General features: G+C 39.0%; 1 protein-coding gene across 4 annotated transcripts in view; it reads left to right on the top strand.

The window, feature by feature from the left end:
* Positions 1–19,903, top strand: part of CTNNA2 (catenin alpha 2) — a 949,691-nt gene that overhangs the window by 685,237 nt on the left and 244,551 nt on the right. For all 4 annotated transcript variants that reach the window (XM_044919117.1, XM_044919118.1, XM_044919116.1 and 1 more), the window contains one exon: positions 2,534–2,614. In XM_044919117.1, the coding sequence (XP_044775052.1) occupies positions 2,534–2,614 (81 nt within the window). The remainder of the gene's footprint in view (positions 1–2,533; positions 2,615–19,903) is intronic.

Below are 19,903 nucleotides of genomic sequence, written 5' to 3'. Positions count from 1 at the left end.
TTTCTTTCTTTCTTTCTTTCTTTCTTTCTTTCTTTCTTTCTTTCTTTCTTTCTTTCTTTCTTTTTTTCTTTCTTTCTTTCTGCCAGTTAGTTAACACAGTGTAATACTGGTTTCAGGTGTACAATATAGTGATTCAACACTTCAATACATACATATATTCATGTATTCATACATGTATTCATACAATACCCAATGCTTATCACGACAAGTGCACTCCTTCATCCCCATCCCCAGTTTTCTTAAATTTAAAATTAAGAAATACCTGACCTACGTGACTCACTTCACTTGCCTTATCCTAATCCTTGCCGTGTGGGATCCTGTTTTTATTTAAAATTTTGGTATTTGTTCAACATGGGTTTTTTTGCATTAATTTGATTTTTGAAAATATTGCATTAAAATATTATCTTGATTACTGAGTTCTTTGGTGCCCCCTTAAATGTCATATCTGAGGTCAGTGCCTCATTGCCCTCTCCCTAATCCCAGGCCTGTTCTGGTTTTATTTTTTCATTTCTCAAATGGCAATAATGAGATGCCACTGGCAGGAAGAAATGATCCCAGTGTCTAACACTTAGTATTTTTTTTAGTAATCATTTTGTATTTTCATACTGTCTTGATTTTTTGTTTTTTACATTGAAAAGTTCAGTGATCCAGTTTCCTTCTCTCATAGCCACATTTTAAACCAACTCATAACTGTAGTTTTTCAAAGTCAGTTTTTATTACTATCATAAATAGGACGTAGGAAATCTGGTTCTCAGAACGATCATGGGCTAGACCTTCTCATATTTTAATGGTGAACATCCTGTTTGCAAGAAGAAAGCTAAAGAGAAAAGAAGCAGCTTTGGCTGCTAGGCTTATGGCATGCCTGGATCTGGAGACAGGGCACCAGAGTCACACTTACCGCGTAACCAGCTTCCCTCCACAGGTAATGCAGCACATTGTTCTTCTCCATACACTTTTCTTTTCTTAGAGCTATTTGTACACTGATATTTTAACACTGTAAAATGTTACCATTTTATTTTAAGCTCTTTCTACTTATAAACTTCAGTTTATAGTGTAACACATGAAAGGGTCAGAATAAGAGTTTAGGGAGTGGAAAAGATATGGGGATTTATAAGATTTTAGATGGTTAAAAATATACAGACATATACCCTGGTTTTGGCTTTTTAGTAAAAACTATATAGGGTTATACATCAGACGTTTGTTCAGAAAAAAAAAAAATAATTAAGCAAGTTGCAGAAAAAATGACTGCTTTAAATCTAGTTGTAAGTAGACCTGATGTGTATATATATATATATGTATCAGTTTTATGTATCCAGGATTTTGTCATTGGAAGAGAATATTTAGAAATCTCTTGAATGGTAATTTCTATGGATCCTCAAAACACACTATCTTGTTATCATTTCATCATATACACAAATTACTATAGAGACCTACATGACTCTACAGAGACTTGAGTATGGAACAAGAATTGACTCGCCACTAAGACCATAAATAAATAAATCTATAGGGTGTTTGACTAAAGGATAGATAATTTAATATATTTGAAAAGTTTTTGAAAATAATTTTCTCTTAAAGGGAAGATAATGCCATCCATAAAGTTATGTAGAGCTTTCCATCCATGGGGATTTTGTTGTTCCTGTTGTGGTTTTAAAAAGATAATATAGATTCTATTTTGTTTGGTTTAATTGTTTTACTATAGCCATAAAAAAAAAAGGAAGGAAGGAAGAAAGAAAGAAAGAAAAAAGAAAGAAAGAAAGAAAGAAAGAAAGGAAAGAAAAAAGAAAAGAAAAGAGAAAAAGAAACTATTCAGTGAAACTCCCAAACTTCTAAGTGAATAATTTATTAAAGAAGAGATTTTTGGATTTTTCATTTGTTTGTTTGTATTGCCTTTACCTCTGCCTCTTAGAGTCATAAGGGACATTTTCCTTATGATTTCAAGCTGTGGGTTCCTTATTATCATGTTTAGCATCCCAGTGCATGACAGAACAGAAATTACAAACACTATATTTTGTAGTAAAGCATCTCTTTCGACTTTGATACAGAAGTTACAATATGGTCTAGGATATATTGGAATGAAATTCTGAATTCTGATGATTTATTTTAAATGTTTTCTAATTTGGTTTTTATCATCTCAATCATTTTCTATTCAGAACTGTGCTTACATAAGAGAGTAGCAAAAAAACATTTGTATTTGAAGGCAAAAGCAAACCTCCTGTGTTTACTTAATTGATGAATGTCTGGAGCAGGAAGAAAACATACTTGCATGAAGTTGAGTATGGACATATGTGTAAACCATCCTGAGAATATATTGTTTTTCAGCAATTTAAATTTTTATTTCAGAGAAAACCAACTTTAGAGTTTAGAAAACTAACACGTAATAGCTGTGTATTGAAAAGAATTTCCTCTCTCCCTCTCTCTCTCTCTCTTGCTTGGATTCTACCAGTCAAGTGTGTTTCTGAATTTTTTTTTTTAAATTTTAATGTCTCTAACATTGAATTTTCTAAACCAGAGATTGTTTCTCTTCTCTTAATAGACTGGAAGAAAAGAAAAAGGAGATCCTCTAAACATTGCAATTGATAAGATGACCAAGAAAACAAGAGACCTAAGGAGACAGGTACTGTTTTTGTTCTTATTTTAAGTGCATGGTACTGAGTGGTGGTTTTCAAGAATGTCCTTTTCCAGGGTGCCTTCTTAGAGCTGACATTCAAGTTGCTATTCTTCATAGCATCTACATATACACAGAAGCATTTCATCAATAAGGTAGTCTGCTGAGCAGACAGATGTGACAGCCTCAAGATGTGTGATGAAAACACCCTCTGAAGAGGCAGCATGCTAACTGCCCAGAAACAATCTTCCCAGGTAGAGACTTGGTGAATTCACCAACTTCTACAATCTGTTTTTCAGTTTTCCAGATCCAGGTATATAAAGAGCCAGTTTCTGATTTCTGCTGGTTCTTACTTATCACAACTCCAAAGACCTTAAATGAATAAACAAAAATGCTGATGGTTAATGGGAAACACAACTCTTAATCTGATGGGCTAATTATGGTCTCTGACCCTGTGTATTCCTTTTGGGGATCCAAGTCATGAGGGGAATGTTTGCTTATCAGATGGTTGTTTGGGAAACTGGGGACCGAAACAAGGAAAGTTAGTTGGATGATTTGAATGGCTAATGGTATTAGTCTGACAGGTCTATTTTTGGGGATGAAAAAAATCTCTGGTCAGGGCCCCATTTTATCTTGGAAGTGCTATGTCTACACTGGTAACCCTATTGTCTGGTAACCCTTATTTTCTATCCATGGTGAGCTCCACTTTCTTTGGTAGTGTTCTTTCTAGAAGAGTTATACCATCCATAAAGTTACAATGAAATCCCCTCTTGATTTCCTTTTTTTTTTTTTGAAATTTTTTTTGAATTTTTAAAAATTTTATTATGTTATGTTAGTCACCATACAATACATTATTAGTTTCTGATGTGGTGATCCACGATCCATTGTTTTCTTTCTTTCTTTTTTTTTTTTTTTAAGATTTTATTTATTTATTTGACAGAGAGAGAAATAGCGAGAGCAGGAACACAAGCAGGGGGAATGGGAGAGGGAGAAGCAGGCTTCTTGCCGAGCAGGGAGCCCGATGTGGGACTCGATCCCAGGACCCTGGGATCATGACCTGAGCTGAAGGCAGACGCTTAACGACTGAGCCACCCAGGCGCCCAATCCATTGTTTTGGTATATCACCCAGTGCTCCATGCAGTACATGCCCTCCTTAATACCCATCACCGGGCTAACCAATCCCCCCTCCCCCTTCCCCTCTAAAACCCTGTTTGTTTCTCAGAGTCCATAGTCTCTCATGGTTCATCTCTCCCTTCGATTTCCACCCCCTTCATTTTTCCCTTCCTTCTCCTAATGTCCTCCATGCTATTCCTTATGTTCCACAAATAAGTGAAACCATATGATAATTGACTTTCTCTGCTTGACTTGTTTCACTTAGCATAATCTCCTCCAGTCCCATCCATGTTGATGTAAAAGTTGGGTATTCATCCTTTCTGATGGCTGAGTAATATTCCATTGTATATATGGACCCCATCTTCTTTATCCATTCATCTGTTGAAGGGCATCTCAGCTCTTTCCACAGTTTGGCTACTGCAGACATTGCTGCTATGAACATTGGGGGGCATATTGCCCCTCTTTTCACTACATCTGTGTCTTTGGGGTAAATACCCAGTAGTGCAATTGCTGGGTCATAGGGTAGCTCTATTTTTAAATTTTTGAGGAACCTCCACACTGTTTTCCAAAGTGGCTGTACCAACTTGCATTCCCACCAACAGTGTAAAAGGGTTCCCCTTTCTCCACAACCTCTCCAACATTTATTTCTTTCCCTGTCCATTTTTGCCATTCTAACTGGTGTAAGGTGGTATCTCAATGTGGTTTTGATTTGAATTTCCCTGAGGGCTAATGATGATGAACATTTTTTCATGTATTTGTTAGCCATTTGTATGTCTTCTTCAGAGAAGTGTCTTTTCATGTCTTCTGCTCATTTTTTGACTTGATTATTTGTTTTTTGGCCGTTGAGTTTGAGAAATTCTTTATAGGTCTTGGATACCAGCCCTTTATCTGTAGTGTCATTTGCAAATATCTTCCCATTCTGTGGGTTGCCTCTTTGTTTGGTTGACTGTTTCCTTTGCTATGCAGAAGCTTTTTATCTTGATGAAGTCCCAAAAGTTCATTTTTGCTTTTGTTTCACTAGCTTTTGGAGATGTATCTTGAAAGAAGTCACTGTGGCCGATGTCAAAGAGGTTACTGCCTATGTTCTTCTCTAGCATTTTGACGGGTTCCTGTCTCAAATTGAGGTCTTTCATCCATTTTGAGTTTATCTTTGTGTATGGTGTTAGAGAATGGTTGAGTTTCATTCTTCTGCATGTAGCTGTCCAATTTTCCCAGCACCATTTATTGAAGAGACTGTCTTTTTTCCATTGCATGTTTTTTCCTGCCTTGTTGAAGATTATTTGACCATAAAGTTGAGGGTCTATATCTGGGTTCTCTATTCTGTTCCATTGGTCTGTGTGTCTATTTTTGTGCCAGTACCATGCTGTCTTGGTGATCACAGCTTTGTAATATAGCTTGAAATCAGGCAATTTGATGCCCCCAGCTTTGTTTTTCTTTTTCAACATCTCCTTGGCGATTCGGGGTCTTTTCTGATTCCATACAAATTTTAGGATTGTTTGTTCCAGCACTTTGAAAAATGTCTTTGGAATTTTGATTGGGATGGCATTGAAGGTATAGATTGCTCTGGGTAGCATAGACATTTTAACAATGTTTATTCTTCCGATCCATAAGCATGGAATATTTTTCCATCTTTTTGTGTCTTCTTCAATTTCTTTCATGAGTGTTTTGTAGTTCCTAGAGTATAGATCCTTTACCTCTTTGGTTAGGTTTATTCCGAGGTATCTTATGGGTTTTGGTGCTATTGTAAATGGAATCGTTTCTTTAATTTCTCTTTCTACAGTTGCATTGTTAGTGTATAAGAAAGCAACCGATTTCTGTGCATTGATTTTGTATCCTGCCACATTACTGAATTGCTGGATGAGTTCTAGTAATTTGGGGGTGGAGTCTTTTGGGTTTTCCACATAAAGTATCATGTCGTCTGCGAAAAGAGAGAGTTTGACTTCTTCTTTGCCAATTTGAATACCTTTTCTTTCTTTTTGTTGTCTGATTGCTGTTGCTAGGACTTCTAGTACTATGTTGAACAACAGTGGCGAGAGTGGGCATCCTTGACGTGTTCCTCTCCCTTAAGGGAGAGGCTCTCAGCTTTTCCCCATTGAGGATGATATTTGCTGTGGGTTTTTCATAGATGGATTTTATGAGCTTGAGGGATGTTCCCTCTATCCCTATACTCTGGCGAGTTTTAATCAGGAAAGGATGTTGTATTTTGTCAAATGCTTTTTCTGCATCAATTGAGAGGACCATATGGTTCTTCTCCCTCCTCTTATTAATGTGTTCTATCACATTGATTGATTTGCGGATGTTGAACCACCCTTGCATCCCAGGGATAAATCCCACTTGGTCGTGGTGGATGATCCTTTTAATGTATTGTTGGATCCTATTAGCTAGGATTTTGTTGAGGATTTTGGAATCCATATTCATCAGGGATATTGGTCTGAAAGTCTCTTTTTTGATGGGGTCTTTGCCTGGTTTGGGGATTAAGGTAATGTTGGCCTCATAGAATGAGTCTGGAAGTTTTCCTTCTGTTTCTATTTTTTGAAACAGCTCCAGTAGAATAGGTATTATTTCTTCTTTGAATGTTTGGTAGAATCCCCAGGGAATCCATCAGGCCCTGGACTCTTGTTTTTTGGGAGGTTTTTGATCACTGCTTCAATCTCGTTACTGGTTATTGGCCTATTCAGGTTGTCAATTTCTTCCTGTTTCAGTCTTGGCAGCTTATAGGTTTCCAGGAAGGCCTCCATTTCATCCAGATTGCTCAGTTTATTGGCATAGAGTTGTTGATAATAATTTCTAATAATTGTTTCTATTTCCTTGGGGTTGGTCGTGATCTCTCCCCTTTCATTCATAATTTTATTAATTTGGGTCCTTTCTCTCTTCTTTTGGATAAGTCTGGCCAGTGGTTTATCGATCTTATTAATTCTTTCAAAGAACCAACTTCTAGTTTCATTGATCTGATCTACTGTGTTTCTGGTTTCTAATTCATTGTTTTCTGCTCTAATTTTAATTCTTTCTCTTATAATGCATGGCTTAGGCATCATTTGTTGCTTTTTCTCTAGTTCTTTAAGGTGTAGAGTTAGTTGGTGAATTCGGGATTTTTCTCTTTTTTTGAGTGAGGCTTGGATGGCTATGTATTTCCCCCTTAGGACTGCCTTTGCAGTATCCCATAGGTTTTGGACCGATGTGTTTCGTTCTCATTGATTTCCATGAATTGTTTAAGTTCTTCTTTGATTTCTTGGTTGACCCAAACATTCTTGAGCAGAGTGGTCTTTAGCTTCCAAGTGTTTGAATTTCTGCCAAATTTTTTCTTGTGATTGAGTTCCAGTTTTAAAGCATTGCGGTCTGAGAATATGCAGGGAATAAACTCAATCTTTTGGTATTGGTTGAGACCTGATTTGTGACCCAGTATATGGTCTATTCTGGAGAAAATTCCATGTGCGCTTGAGAAGAATGAGTATTCTGTTGTTTTAGGGTGGAATGATCTATAAATACCTATGAGGTCCATCTGGTCCAGTGTGTCATTCAAAGCTCTTGTTTCCTTGTTGATTTTCTGCTTAGATGATCTGTCTACTGCTGAGACTGGAGTATTGAGGTCTCCTACAATTAACATATTGTTATCAATATGACTTTTTATTTTGGTTAAGAGTTGGCTTATGTAGATGGCTGTTCCCATATTGGGGGCATAGTTATTTACAATTGTTAGATCTTCTTGTTGGATAGACCCTTTAAGAATGATATAGTGTCCTCCTGTATCTCTAACTACAGACTTTAGTTTAAAATCTAATTTGTCTGATATAAGAATTGCTACCCCAGCTTTCTTTTGAGGTCCGCTGGCATGGAAGATAGATCTCCATCCCTTCACTTTCAGTCTGGATGTATCTTTAGGTTCAAAATGAGTGTCTTGTAGACAGCATATGGATGGGTCCTGTCTTTTTATCCAATCTGCAACCCTGTGCCGTTTTATGGGAGCGTTTAGGCCATTCATGTTGAGAGTGATCATTGAAAGATATGAAATAATTGTCATCATGTTGCCTGTGAAGACGTTGTTTTTATAGATTGTCCCTGTAAATTTCTGTTGTAGATCACTCTTGGGGTCTTTCTCCTTTTATAGAACCCCCCTTAATATTTCTTACAGGGCCAGCTTAGTGGTCACATGTTCTTTCAGTTTCTCCCGGTCTTGGAAGCTCTGCATCTCTCCATCCATTCTAAGTGACAGCCTTGCCAGATAAAGTATTCTTGGCTGCATGTTCTTCTCGTTTAGTACCCTGAATATGTCTTGCCAGGCCTTTCTGGCTTTCCAGGTCTCTGTGGATAGGTCTGACGTTATTCTGATGTTCCTCCCTGTGTAGGTAAGGAATCTCTTCCCCCTAACTGCCCTTAAGATGGTTTCCTTGGTTCCAAGATTTGCGAGTTTTACTATTACATGCCGGGGTGTTGGCCTGTTTTCCTTGATCTTAGGAGGGGTCCTCTCTGCCTCTAGGACACGAATGTTTGTTTCATTCCCCAGATTAGGGAAGTTCTCAGCTACGATTTGCTCAAATATATCTTCTAGTCCTCTCTCTCCAGTCCCTCCGGGATTCCAATGATTCTGACATTGGAACGCCTCATGGTGTCACTTATTTCTCTGATTCTATATTCATGGATTCTGAGTTGTTTTTCCCTTGCCTCCTCTTTTCCCTTTTTATCTATTAAATTGTCTTCCAGGTCACTGATTCGTTCTTCTGCCTCACTTACCCTAGCTGTTAGATTATCTAGATTAGATTGGATCTCATTGATAGCATTTTTACGTTCTGCCAATTCAGCTTTCATCTGCCCTTAGAGACTCTATGTTGCCATTAATTGATTTCTCCATTCTAGTTATTGTCTTCACAATTGCTAGCCTGAATTCCATCTCCGACATCTTGGTTATATCTGCATCCATTTGTAAATCTGCGGCATAAGTCATAATCCCTGAGTCTTTCCTATTTTGGGGGTTCCTCCTCCTAGTCACTCTGTTGATGGGTGGTTGAGGGAATGTATAGAGTCCAAATTATTGACCAGAACCCAAGCAAGATGCACCTGTTTTCTAGGTACCTTAGGGTTGCTGGCCTTTTGTTCTCCCAGCCTGTCTTCCGGGGGAGGGGCCTGCTGCACTGTTACTCAGGCAACCCTATTTGGGCAGAGTTGCCCTGCCTCCCTGTGGCGAGGGATGGGCTCAGTGAGAACCAGTTTTGGGGGCTTTTGTTCTCTGGTGGCTTTCCACGTCTCTTCCGAAAGTCAGAGCAGAAGAGACCGTTTCCAACCCTCTTCCTCACAGCAGAGAGATCGCAGTCTGTTCTTCAGTGAGCTCTCCAGGCCACACTATCTCTGTTTCTGTCTGTGCTGCTATAAACTGCAGCGTCCTGGGTTGTGTGCCCCTCTGCAGCGCCCCCATTCCTGCCTCCAGGTCAGGGCACGCCTCTGCCCTTTGTGCTTTTAAAACCGCCAGCCACTCCCAGTTTGCATGCACGACCGCCATCCCAGGGACTGCTCTAAAGTCCTTTCCCCTCCACTACCAGTCTGGGAGTCTGTGCCCCGTCCCCAGCGCAGGAGGCTGTTGCTCACCAGTGGTGTAGGATCCCCACAGCCAGGCTCCCTCTCACTGCCATTTATCCTCTGATATCTGCCTGTGGAATCACGGCTCCCCGCTTCGTACCTCAAAACCAACCACCTGCGATATTCTGTTTATAAAGATCCAGATCTATCTTCTTACATCTCAGGCTGATTTTGTGGGTGCTCAGAATGGTCTGGTAGATATCCAGCTCAATTCCGGGGACCAGTTGGAATAGGGTCCCCTACTCCTCTGCCATTTTTCCCCCCTCTTGATTTCTGCCTGAGAAGCATCCTGTCTCCTACTGGTAGCTTTTGCATATATCTGTCTCATTCATTAAGTGTTGATTGTGTTAGTCACTAGAACCAACCACTTCCCTGAGGCAGCAAGAGCCTTACTTACTTTGTGCAGCAGGAAAAGCTCGACTGGCATGGCTGCATCTAGCACTCGCTGCTCTTATGTGTCAAGTACAGACAAGATTAGAAAGGTGCCTGGGCAAGAATGACCAAGGAGCATGTTAGAAGTGGCTTGAATGAGAGGAAGACACCCCTTCTAATTACTACTGGGAATTTTCTCGTCCCCCTTCAGGATATCATCTGTAGGTTGTAGGCATGCTTGAGCTAATGTCCTCGAGAAAAATCACAATTGGTTCTGGAATATGAAGACTCTAGTTTACCCAGCTAACAGGTCCTTGTGGGGGAAGCATTTGCTTTTTATTTTACCTTAAAATGAGAGAGAATAAAACGTTGTCCTATACCAGATGGATATTTGGCCAGGTCTATCTCTTTGCCCTCTTAGACCATCTCTTCATTCAAATCCCCATCTGATATGAAATGATACGGGTAGTAGGAATTGGGACTGGGGTTAATGGGAAACATTGAATCAGGTGTCTGGAGCCCAAGGTTTTACTTCTAGCTCTGCCACTGAACTGGCTGTGTGACTATGGATCTGCCATCTCTTGGTCTTCATTTCTTATATATAAAAGTAGAGAGCCAAACCAAATCTGTAAGCTATCTATAAGCTGTATAAGATTGAATGAGTGCAAAAGAAATCTGCATTTATTTCCTATGCCACAAGTCCTAATGCTTGATGATCACAGATTTTGAAGCAGTGGGAGTATATCTTCTTTAGGCCCTTTCTTTGGCTAGATTGTCAACCAGGCAAAATTCATGAACTGAGTTTTCTCACATCCTCAATCTCTTGGTTTTAGAAGAGACCATTCTGGGGGCGCCTGGGTGGCTCAGTTGGTTAAGCGACTGCCTTCGGCTCAGGTCATGATCCTGGAGTCCCAGGATCGAGTCCCGCATCGGGCTCCCTGCTCAGCGGGGGGTCTGCTTCTCCCTCTGCCCTCTTCCCTCTCGTGCTCTCTGTCTCTCATTCTCTCTCTCTCAAATAAATAAAAAAATATATATATTAAAAAAAAATAGAAGAGACCATTCTGTTACATTCAGGAGCCAGCAACCTCAGCTCTCTGAGCTTATGGACCTATCATAGCAACTTTTTATGTCTTATTAGGAAGGAATGGATAAAGTAATTTTTACTCTGGTGTTAAAATTCTCAGAAAAAGGTTTACTCTTTTTTAACTGAGGATAGTGGTGAAATTTGTAGATGGAATTTATGGTAAAAGTTGAAATGTTTTGGTGACAAGTTCCTTGGAGAACTTCTTTTAGGATGGCAGTGGAAGGAGTATGTCATCCTTTGAAATCATTCCATGCATAAAAGAATTATTTTTCTGCTCACCTTTCCCAAAGATTGAGAGGAATAAAGATTAAGAGAATTGTTTCATGATACTAAGATCCAAAAGTTATGGCATAATTTCACACCACATCCCCACATTTGGTTCAAACATCTTTCTCTTTCCCAATTTGCCTTTCTAGAACTAAGATGGTTCCCATCTGTCAGTTCCATCCCTATCCATATGTTGGGATATTTTTGTCTTTCTTTCCATCTCTTCTGTTTCTCCATGTACACCTGTAGTGGTACAAAAGCTTCTCTGATCTAAACAGAAGCTACCTAGCACTTACACAAATGGAATATGCAACAACTCTGATTAGCTTGGCTCAGGTAGACCTTCATCTTAGATTTGGGTAGGTAGTTAATTGGATTAACAAGGTTTTGTCTTAGTATCTAATAGTAGTGAGGTATTATGGCCCCCTGAATGCTAGTGGTTCAAATGAATGTTTTCCTGTGGCTGAAACACTTTCTGTTCTGACAAACCTTATTAGAAGAGATTATAAATGGAAACCCTCCAGTGTCCATGTCTACTTCCCTGTACACATGTAATCCTGTATACAATATTTAGAGCAATCAAATCACAATGGGAAAAAAAAAAGCTGAAAGCAAAGAAAAACATTTCTAGTGACTCTCCTTAAGTTTCCACTCTCAAGTTTCTTGCTTCTTTTTCAGAGCCCTAAGTTTGGGCAGTGTCCTTCAGAAGGGTGACCCTGGAGTCTTGCAAAGTTCTAGTCACCAAATTAAAAAGAAATAAAGTCAATCATGATCATAATCTTGGACTTCCCTAATTTAAAAAAAAAAAAGTAGACTTTTGTAGATAATTGAAAAAAATCAAGAGTAATTGAATAAAAAGGATTTCTGTTTAAGTAGGATCTTCAAGTGAGTGGATCCCCTTTCTTTAGACAGTATATCCCAAAGAAATGGGGAGTCATAAATTATGAAAAAGGTTGCAGGAACCCCAGGGTGTTATTTAAAATTGATTGGCTTAGAACCATCTTGCCAATTAAACCCATGAGAGTGGGCAGTGGTAGAGCAGAATCCTCTTAAGAGTATTTTGTTTGGAATTAAAAATGGATTTAGGGGAATATAACTGCCAGCTTTAAGCATTATGTTTTAATTTTAGAGCTGCGGGCACAGTATGCCCATGTCTGAGCTATTGTCACTGCTGTGATTCTGGAATCAGACCATTATAAAAACAAAAGCTTTTGGCTGACTCCCCGCCTGGGTACCTAGTAGCCCACATGGTCTACCCATCCCTTAGAGAGGACCCAGTCTGTGTCTGCCAGCTTGTTCTCCTTCTCTGTGCCACCTGTGAACTCTGAGACCACCTGTGGTCTCTTGATTTTCTCTAAGCTTACAGGGATGCTGGTCTAGCCTGGTTATTATTTTGGTCCTGTTATTAGTCTTTTTTTTCCCAAGTTGATAAGCAAATCAGGACCCAAATGTTTCCCTATGAGAAGCTAATAAATAATAATCATAATAAGTTAGGGTGTTGCTAAACTTAGCAACTCTCTCACTCCCCAAACTAATCAAGGGCCTAATTCTTATCCCTTCACCCTTAATAACCATCACAATAATTCCAGCAATGAGATTCAGTAAGTGTCAACTTGACAAAAGTGTTAATTTTGCTATTACAATCAGAACACTTTCAACTAACAACGAAAGTCATGTATAGACTGATTTTACATCGGGACGAACACTTAATGGAATAGATTATGTAACAAAGGATTTAAAAACAAACAAGCAAAAAATGTCATTGGATGGTATGTTTAAAGTGTATTTTTCAAGACCCTGTCTCCATAGAGAACTTATATAAAAAATATAAGGTGGGCAGTAATCAGCAGCAGCTTCTGAAATCACTGCCCACAAAATGAAAACTAAATTATAGCTGACAGGTATTGAGTTCGTAAAACATGCCAGGCACTCTTCTAAGTTCTCTCCATGAATGGACCACATTTAATCCTCATACCAGCTCTATGAGACAGAAGAGGTCATCATGCTCATTTTACAGATGAGGAGATGAATTAAAGTAATGCATCCAGGGCCACATGGAGTATGGATACATAAAGGTTTCAGCCCACGCAGTCTGGCTGTAGGGTCTTTGCTCATAACCCTTCCCCATCCTGCCCCTCCATCGAACCAGCATATGCATTTGGGTCACCCATATCCCAAACTACTCTGGGGGATGCAGTTGGGAAAGAAGGAAGGTTAACATAAATATATAGAGGTGCTTTATGATTTCCAACAGCACATTTACTACTTCAGGGTTTGGGATGGGTGACATGTACATACTATATACAGAAAAAAAAATCTGCGGTGAATGTCAAAAAATGATGTTAGTTGTGTTATGATATTGTCTCTCAGGTTTCCAGCTGTTATGGTTCACTGGGTCCTCTTTTTAAAAAGTGCTATTATGTTTAGGTAGCTGGCTTCTCAAAGTGTGAATTATAGATTTTGCAAAAACATTTACAGAAAAAAGGAATTTTAAGGCATTCACTTCTTTTTCTTACATCTGTTCATGATGGGGCCAATTATTTTTAGAGTCATTGTAAGATAACATTTTAAAATCACTTATTTCCAGACTTAAATCTGCTTTTCCTCATAAGGACATGAGGCTATCTATATGGCTATAATAAAAATAAAATAAAATATTGATTTTTTCCAAATGTTTAGGTTAATGTTCTTCACACTGAAAACCTATGTCAGAGTTAATAATCCCTAGAGTTTATTCCCTAGGTCAGATTGCCTTGCTGCTATAGAAATATGGAGACCAGAGAATGATCATACAGCGACTGGGATTTGAAATACAGAACATAAACAACTTAGAGACAGACAGAGACAAACTGCATCAGAAGCACCAAAGATCAGAATCAAAAAGGCAAGGAGGAGAAGGACAGAGGTAGCAGAGGGCTCAAGAGCACTGTGAAAGGCCATCCTTTGGACATGTCTCTTAAAAATGGGTTATAAATTCAAGCCATCTCTCTACCTTAGGAAAATCCTGATATGACAGTCCTGAATGTCAGAGCACCACATACTTATTTATCTCTTGGAAAATACTCATTAGGACAAGTTCAAAGTACATGATTTCATCAGTTGGAAACAGTTCTTAAAATATCACTATGGGCAAGCTCTTCTCATGTATACATTGTTCAAGTCATGAAGTGATTTCATTTCTTCTTATGAGCCAGCCTATAGTTGATTACTAACACATTAACACAGTTTGTATAGGACACCAAGCTTGACCTCTCCCTCATTAGTGAGTTTAGATCACAGAACAAGTCCAGTAGCTTGATTAACATTGAATAATCAAATAACACACTGTACTGAGTGGAGGGATCTATAACATATGTGTGAATAGGAAAATGCTCAATCATGCGGTTCAGCTACTGATTTGTTCTCTTCTGCTAATTTCTCCAGGGCCTGGAAGTCAAGGAAAAGTGGGAAGGGGTAGGATAAGTAGCAATGGTTGAGTCCCAAAACACATTCAAAAGAATATCTGTAGCTGGTCTAATCTCTGATACCTTCTCCTATTCTAGGAGAATACCATTAAGAATCCTAACCCTGACACTGGACAATCAGCTATAGGATTATTAAAAAAAAATTTTTTTTATCATATTGTCTAGGATGAAATTCCTCAGCAGGAAATTCTGGAAGATTTTCAACAACGATGATTTAAACAACAAGGAACTTTTTTTTTTTTTAAGAATGTTGTTTTAGCTTACCAGAACACTCATCTTGATTAAATGAAGTTGGCCCATATTCATTGTTGGAGGCTATGTTTAGGCTGGGATTTCTTATCCAAACTTGTCACTGCAAGGGAGATAATTTTGAAGCGTGTTGCACAAGAGTTTGCCACTATGGCCTGAATTGAAGTATTTCTAGAGTTGATGATAACAGCTAATCGCTTTGATTCTGACTGAACATACTCAGTGGATCATTGCAGTCAGCTTGTGGTCAAATATATCTGTTCCCTTTGACCCCTCCTTGCCAACATTATCTTTTATTACCTGAAATGGCTGCCGGCATCAGTTTTCCAAGGAGAAATTTCCACCAGGGCAGCTGATATTTCTTTATCTCCCCCTTTCCCAAGGAGGCTGGATACATCTGAAATTTAGAAAGTGAGTCATCTTCCTACAGGCCCTGCCTTTCCTGCTATGGCCACCAGCCCTGCTGGCAGCCCATTTGCCCTAGGATCTCATCACTGTGTGCCTTGCTGGCTCTGGTGAATGTCACTAATGAAGGCTGAGGGAATTCAACAATGCTCTTTGCTTGGGTAGAAAATTGTGAAGAAGAGGATGTTGCTTATAATGTCCATCTATTTACTTTATATGCCTCTGACAAATCTTTGTCTTTTTTGGCTGAATGAAATTTCCAGTATACCTGAAAGCCAAATCCTCACCTCACCCCACCCTACACAATTGTGTGCTTCCTGCTGTAATTAACTTTCCAAGAGGAAAGCTCCTCCCATTATCATTCTTTAAATCCCCATCAGTCATTCAGTCTGGTGGATTTCAACTCCTACATGCATGTCCAGTCCATTCCTTTCTATCCACTCCCATTGGCACTGCTTAATTGCTTTTCATAAAAATGATGGTGACAGCCTCACAACCACTCCCCTCTACCCCAGGCCTTCCTGCCTTCAGCTCACTCTAGCTCCAGCAATTTAAGTCAGCATTCACACATCCTCATGCTTTTGCACTTGCTTCTGCCTAGAATGCCCTCTCTCCCTTCTTTTTTTTTTCCCCCAAGAAAATTCACAATTTTTTCTGAATACACTCTCTTCTTCTTCCCCCGCCCCCCCCCCAGGAAAAGTCACAATTTTTCCTACAAGGCTTAGTTTAAATGTCACCTTATCATCACAACCTTATCCAATTCCTATAAACAGGGCTTATCCAGTAGGCTCTGGAGCATTTTAAAATACCCTTATTATGACACTTTTTACAGTAGATTTTAAGTTATTTATGTGACTTTGCCTATTCCCAAGTGTTATTATTTTTTGTTTCTTCAGGACATATCCTAGTTGCCAAAATAAAGTAAGCTTATACCACACAGGGATTGAAAGAAGGAAGACTGCCCTGTATGCAACCTTGGCACCCAAGAAATGTCACAGTCATCAGTTTCCCTCCATTCTAAACTCTCATGTCTCTGGTTCCACTGTTTTAATAACTAGATTTGTTAAAAAAAGTCCACTTACACTGTGATAAAATAGCTATTTGCATTTTAATAGAGAATTTATATGCCTTAATCCAGAAGTTTCCTGTTGCTGGACTGACTTTAGAAAAGTCAGCTCAAGAACCAACTGAAATGCAGATATATGGCTCCATCTTGGGAGATTTTGATTTCATGTACATATAGTGGCACGTTAAACTCTGTACTGTAATAAGCTTTCCAGATAATCGATGATGTTCTGGCAGGTTTGAATTCCTCTGCCTTTGTTTCTGAGAGTGGGAACTTTCAGACCTCATTGCAATCTGTTGGGGGATGTATCTGAGGACTGTGAAGCCCTCCAACTTCTCTCTAATCCTTTACGAGAGCCTCTGCTAGACCTCTCCACCTCACAGATACAATATCTGTTTAGAGAGAAAGAGAATCCATGCTTGAGCCCTCTCTCCTTGTGGACCAAGATTAGAGATGGATGGTCTGTCTGAATGCTCACTATGCCATGCTCAGGGTCAAGACAAAGGCAGGGAGAGTGGGACAGTAGCCTCAGGTACAAAATTTTAGGGAACACCAAAAAACTCAGTAATCAAGATAAATAATATTCTTATAGTATTTTAGAAAATAGAAATTAATGCAAAAAAATCCATTATCAGCAAATTATCAACACTGTAAATAAAGATAGGATCAGTAACAGGACAGTTACCAGAAACTGGAAAAAAACAGCAGTACTGATCCTGTCTTTATTTACAGTGTTGCTATTTTGTTTATGATGGGTGAATCTTTCCTCAGTCTTGGCTCTGCTCCAGAATTTCTATCTATTAAAGTCTTTACTGCACCTGCTATATGAGAAAGTTCCCCCCCGAAAGTCTCAATGTCAGGTGGTTTTCTTTTTTCCCCCTACATTAGTGGCAGAAGGGCTGACTTTTAAATTTTATGAGCTGACACCTTGGACTCTAGATTTGAAGACCTATTTGAATTGTGGTGTCTTTTAGGTTGTCTTGCTCCAAATGTATTTCTTCTCGATATTTATCACAGTGACATGGGCTTTTTATGGCACTCTGAAGTGCTTCAGAGAAAATGGAGACCATTTTAATACTGCTGATTTACTCTTTCAGGTCTATGGTAATTTCCTTACTGCCTAATTATAAGGCTCAGTTTAATTTACTCTACACATAATGTTTACTGATGCACATATGGTGCCACATTTCAGGAAACTGTACCCAGAACAGGTATTTTTGTTAGGCTGGAGCATGGAAAATTTCCTTCATATACAGAAAAAAAAAAATGCCAAGAAATGTAATCGTCTCAACAAAGAATGTCCCCCAAACAGAGGTAGAAAAAAAATCACATCTATCTTTAACTTCATGAAAAAAGATACAGTCTCTTTAAATGCTTATTTTAAAAGCTGAATAATGATTTTATGTTACATGTGTACAAAGATTTCCAGTTACCCCAAAAATTGGGAGGTAGGAATTGAGGGAAAGAGAGACAAGAAAGAAAAGCAGTAATATTTTCTGAGCTTACTTCTTAACTATCTCTGAAAAAGGAAATATGGACTCAGTAGTTATGGATTTGTAACTCTTAGAGGTAAAAGCTACCTCGAAGATTTTTTTCCCCAGGGCAAAAGTTTTGTTTTTGTTTTTTAAAGATTTTATTTATTTATTTGACAGAGAGAGAGAACACAAGCAGGGGGAGCAGCAGAGGGAGGGGGAGAAGCAGACTCCCTGCTTAGCAGGGAGCCTGATGTGGGGCTGATCCCAGGACTCTGGGATCATGACCTGAGTGGAAGGCAGACACTTAACCAACTGAGCCACCCAGGCACCCCCTTAGTGCAAAAGTTTTTTATTCAACCTACTTAAGACCCCTCCATCACCCTCCGATTTAGAGATTGGAGCTTATCCCTTCACCCAGCAATTTTAGTTGTTAGAAATTGAGTTAAGATCAGTGATTTTGTAATTATCAATCATTGATGGGTTTTTCTTCAAAACTGATGTTGGTTTCTTTTTTTTTTTTTTTTTTTACTTTGCCTACAGTTAAGACCCAGATAAAAGTCCAGTAAAGAACTCTATTTAGAGTTCCTTAACACTTCACCTACTATCCCTACCACAATTCCGTGGAGGGGGCATTACTATCAAAAGATTTTTTCTTTTTTCAGAGTAGAGTATTGAAGTCCCAGAAATAAAATTAAATTTCATACTGATACAGAACTCCTAAGTTAGAAAACCCAAGTGGGCTGACTCTGAAGCCTGTCCTTTTAATGACTGTAATTGTTAAAGTTGATTCACTTTGGTCTTAGTTTATAGCTTTTATTAAAATTCCCTTAATAGGACAAGTGTCAGGTAACTATTAATTACTAATGAGTCTTGAGATTCTCAATAATAATCATAATAATAGGCTTCCTGTTTAATATAATCACCATTTTATTTCTTCCTTTAGTTATCCATATCTGTGTCCAGCCCAATGCAAGACACTGAACCATGAATGAGATTCTGATAATTATTTTTCTAATTAATTTTAAGGGTGAAAAGAGTAAAGGACTTTCATTTTAGCTGGGGGATATCTGATTAAGTGCAGATCAGGAGACTAGCAGACCTGCCTGGTATATTCAATGGGAAACAGTTGAATGGATTATGCCGTAGTGTTCCAGGTTTAAAGGAGAACCATTTGTCCTGAAGACTTTGGTGTTTGGAGGGGATTTTCCATCTGACCCAACCATAGGTGCTTGTGAGAAGTTTGGGTGGATAACCACTCTCAGCCCCTCCTTTACCCATTCCACAGTTCCCTGGTTTGTCACTGAGTGCATCAATCCTCTTAACTGTTAAAAGCAGGACTTCTATATTTTTATGATTCCTTTAATTTTAGCAAGGATTAGGCTGCCTTAAATAGCTGTGCTCTAAGTTACAACTGTGTAAAGAGGGTGACTGAAAAGCTGAAAAGCACCTTTAGTCATGGCAAGCCAGGAGGTCTGGGCAGTTGAGCAGGGAGAAGGGGGCACAGAGTTGCAGGGGCAGGAACAAGTCCACACTAATAAAGCATGCCTGACTGAGCAGATTTCCCTCAGCCCCTCCTTTGAAATCTGCAGGCTTAGATCAATGTGGTCCTGAGGCTGTATCCACAGATGCCATAATAACTAGTTGAAGGTGCATCACTTGTGACTGATCAAGTAGGCATTGTGTCAACATATCACAATAGCAACCTGCTTGCCTGGTGCTCTTTGGGCACATTCTCTGTGTGTTTAGCCGGTCTATGGTACCGGCTGAAGTGCCCTCAGTTTGTTTGTTTGTTGTTTTGTTTTCTGTTTTTGTGTGTGTGGTTTTGTTTTTGTTTTTTTGTTTGTTTTTGTTTTTTGTTTTTTGCCAAATTAGGGAGAAATACCAGTATTTGGAGTTTAGTCCAGGTTAGAGAACTATGTCAAGCAGGTCAGGCAACCCAGCCAGATATCCTCCTAATTCCCAAAATTTGGGGGAAAAGCCAACAACTTTTACACTTCCATCTAACCTTTCCTCTTAATTCCTTGCCTCAAAGCTTCTGCTACAAAAGGAATTACTTAGAGACCATTGGAATAACCTATGTTTTCTAGCAGAACATGAGGCAAAGGGAGAAGAAAAGTCAACTTGGTCAAATAGTACCAGTCATACTGGCCACTTGGGGGCTCTTTGTGGCTATCTCTAGCCTTCTCAGTTTCTTAAGCACATGGGTCCAGCAGATGCTCAGGTGTAAGTAAGCAA

This window comes from Neomonachus schauinslandi, chromosome 10, assembly GCF_002201575.2.
Source record: "Neomonachus schauinslandi chromosome 10, ASM220157v2, whole genome shotgun sequence".
Classification (NCBI taxonomy): Eukaryota; Metazoa; Chordata; class Mammalia; order Carnivora; family Phocidae; genus Neomonachus; species Neomonachus schauinslandi.
The sequence above is the reverse complement of the archived record's forward strand: the minus strand, read 5'-3'. Positions and strand labels throughout refer to the sequence as shown.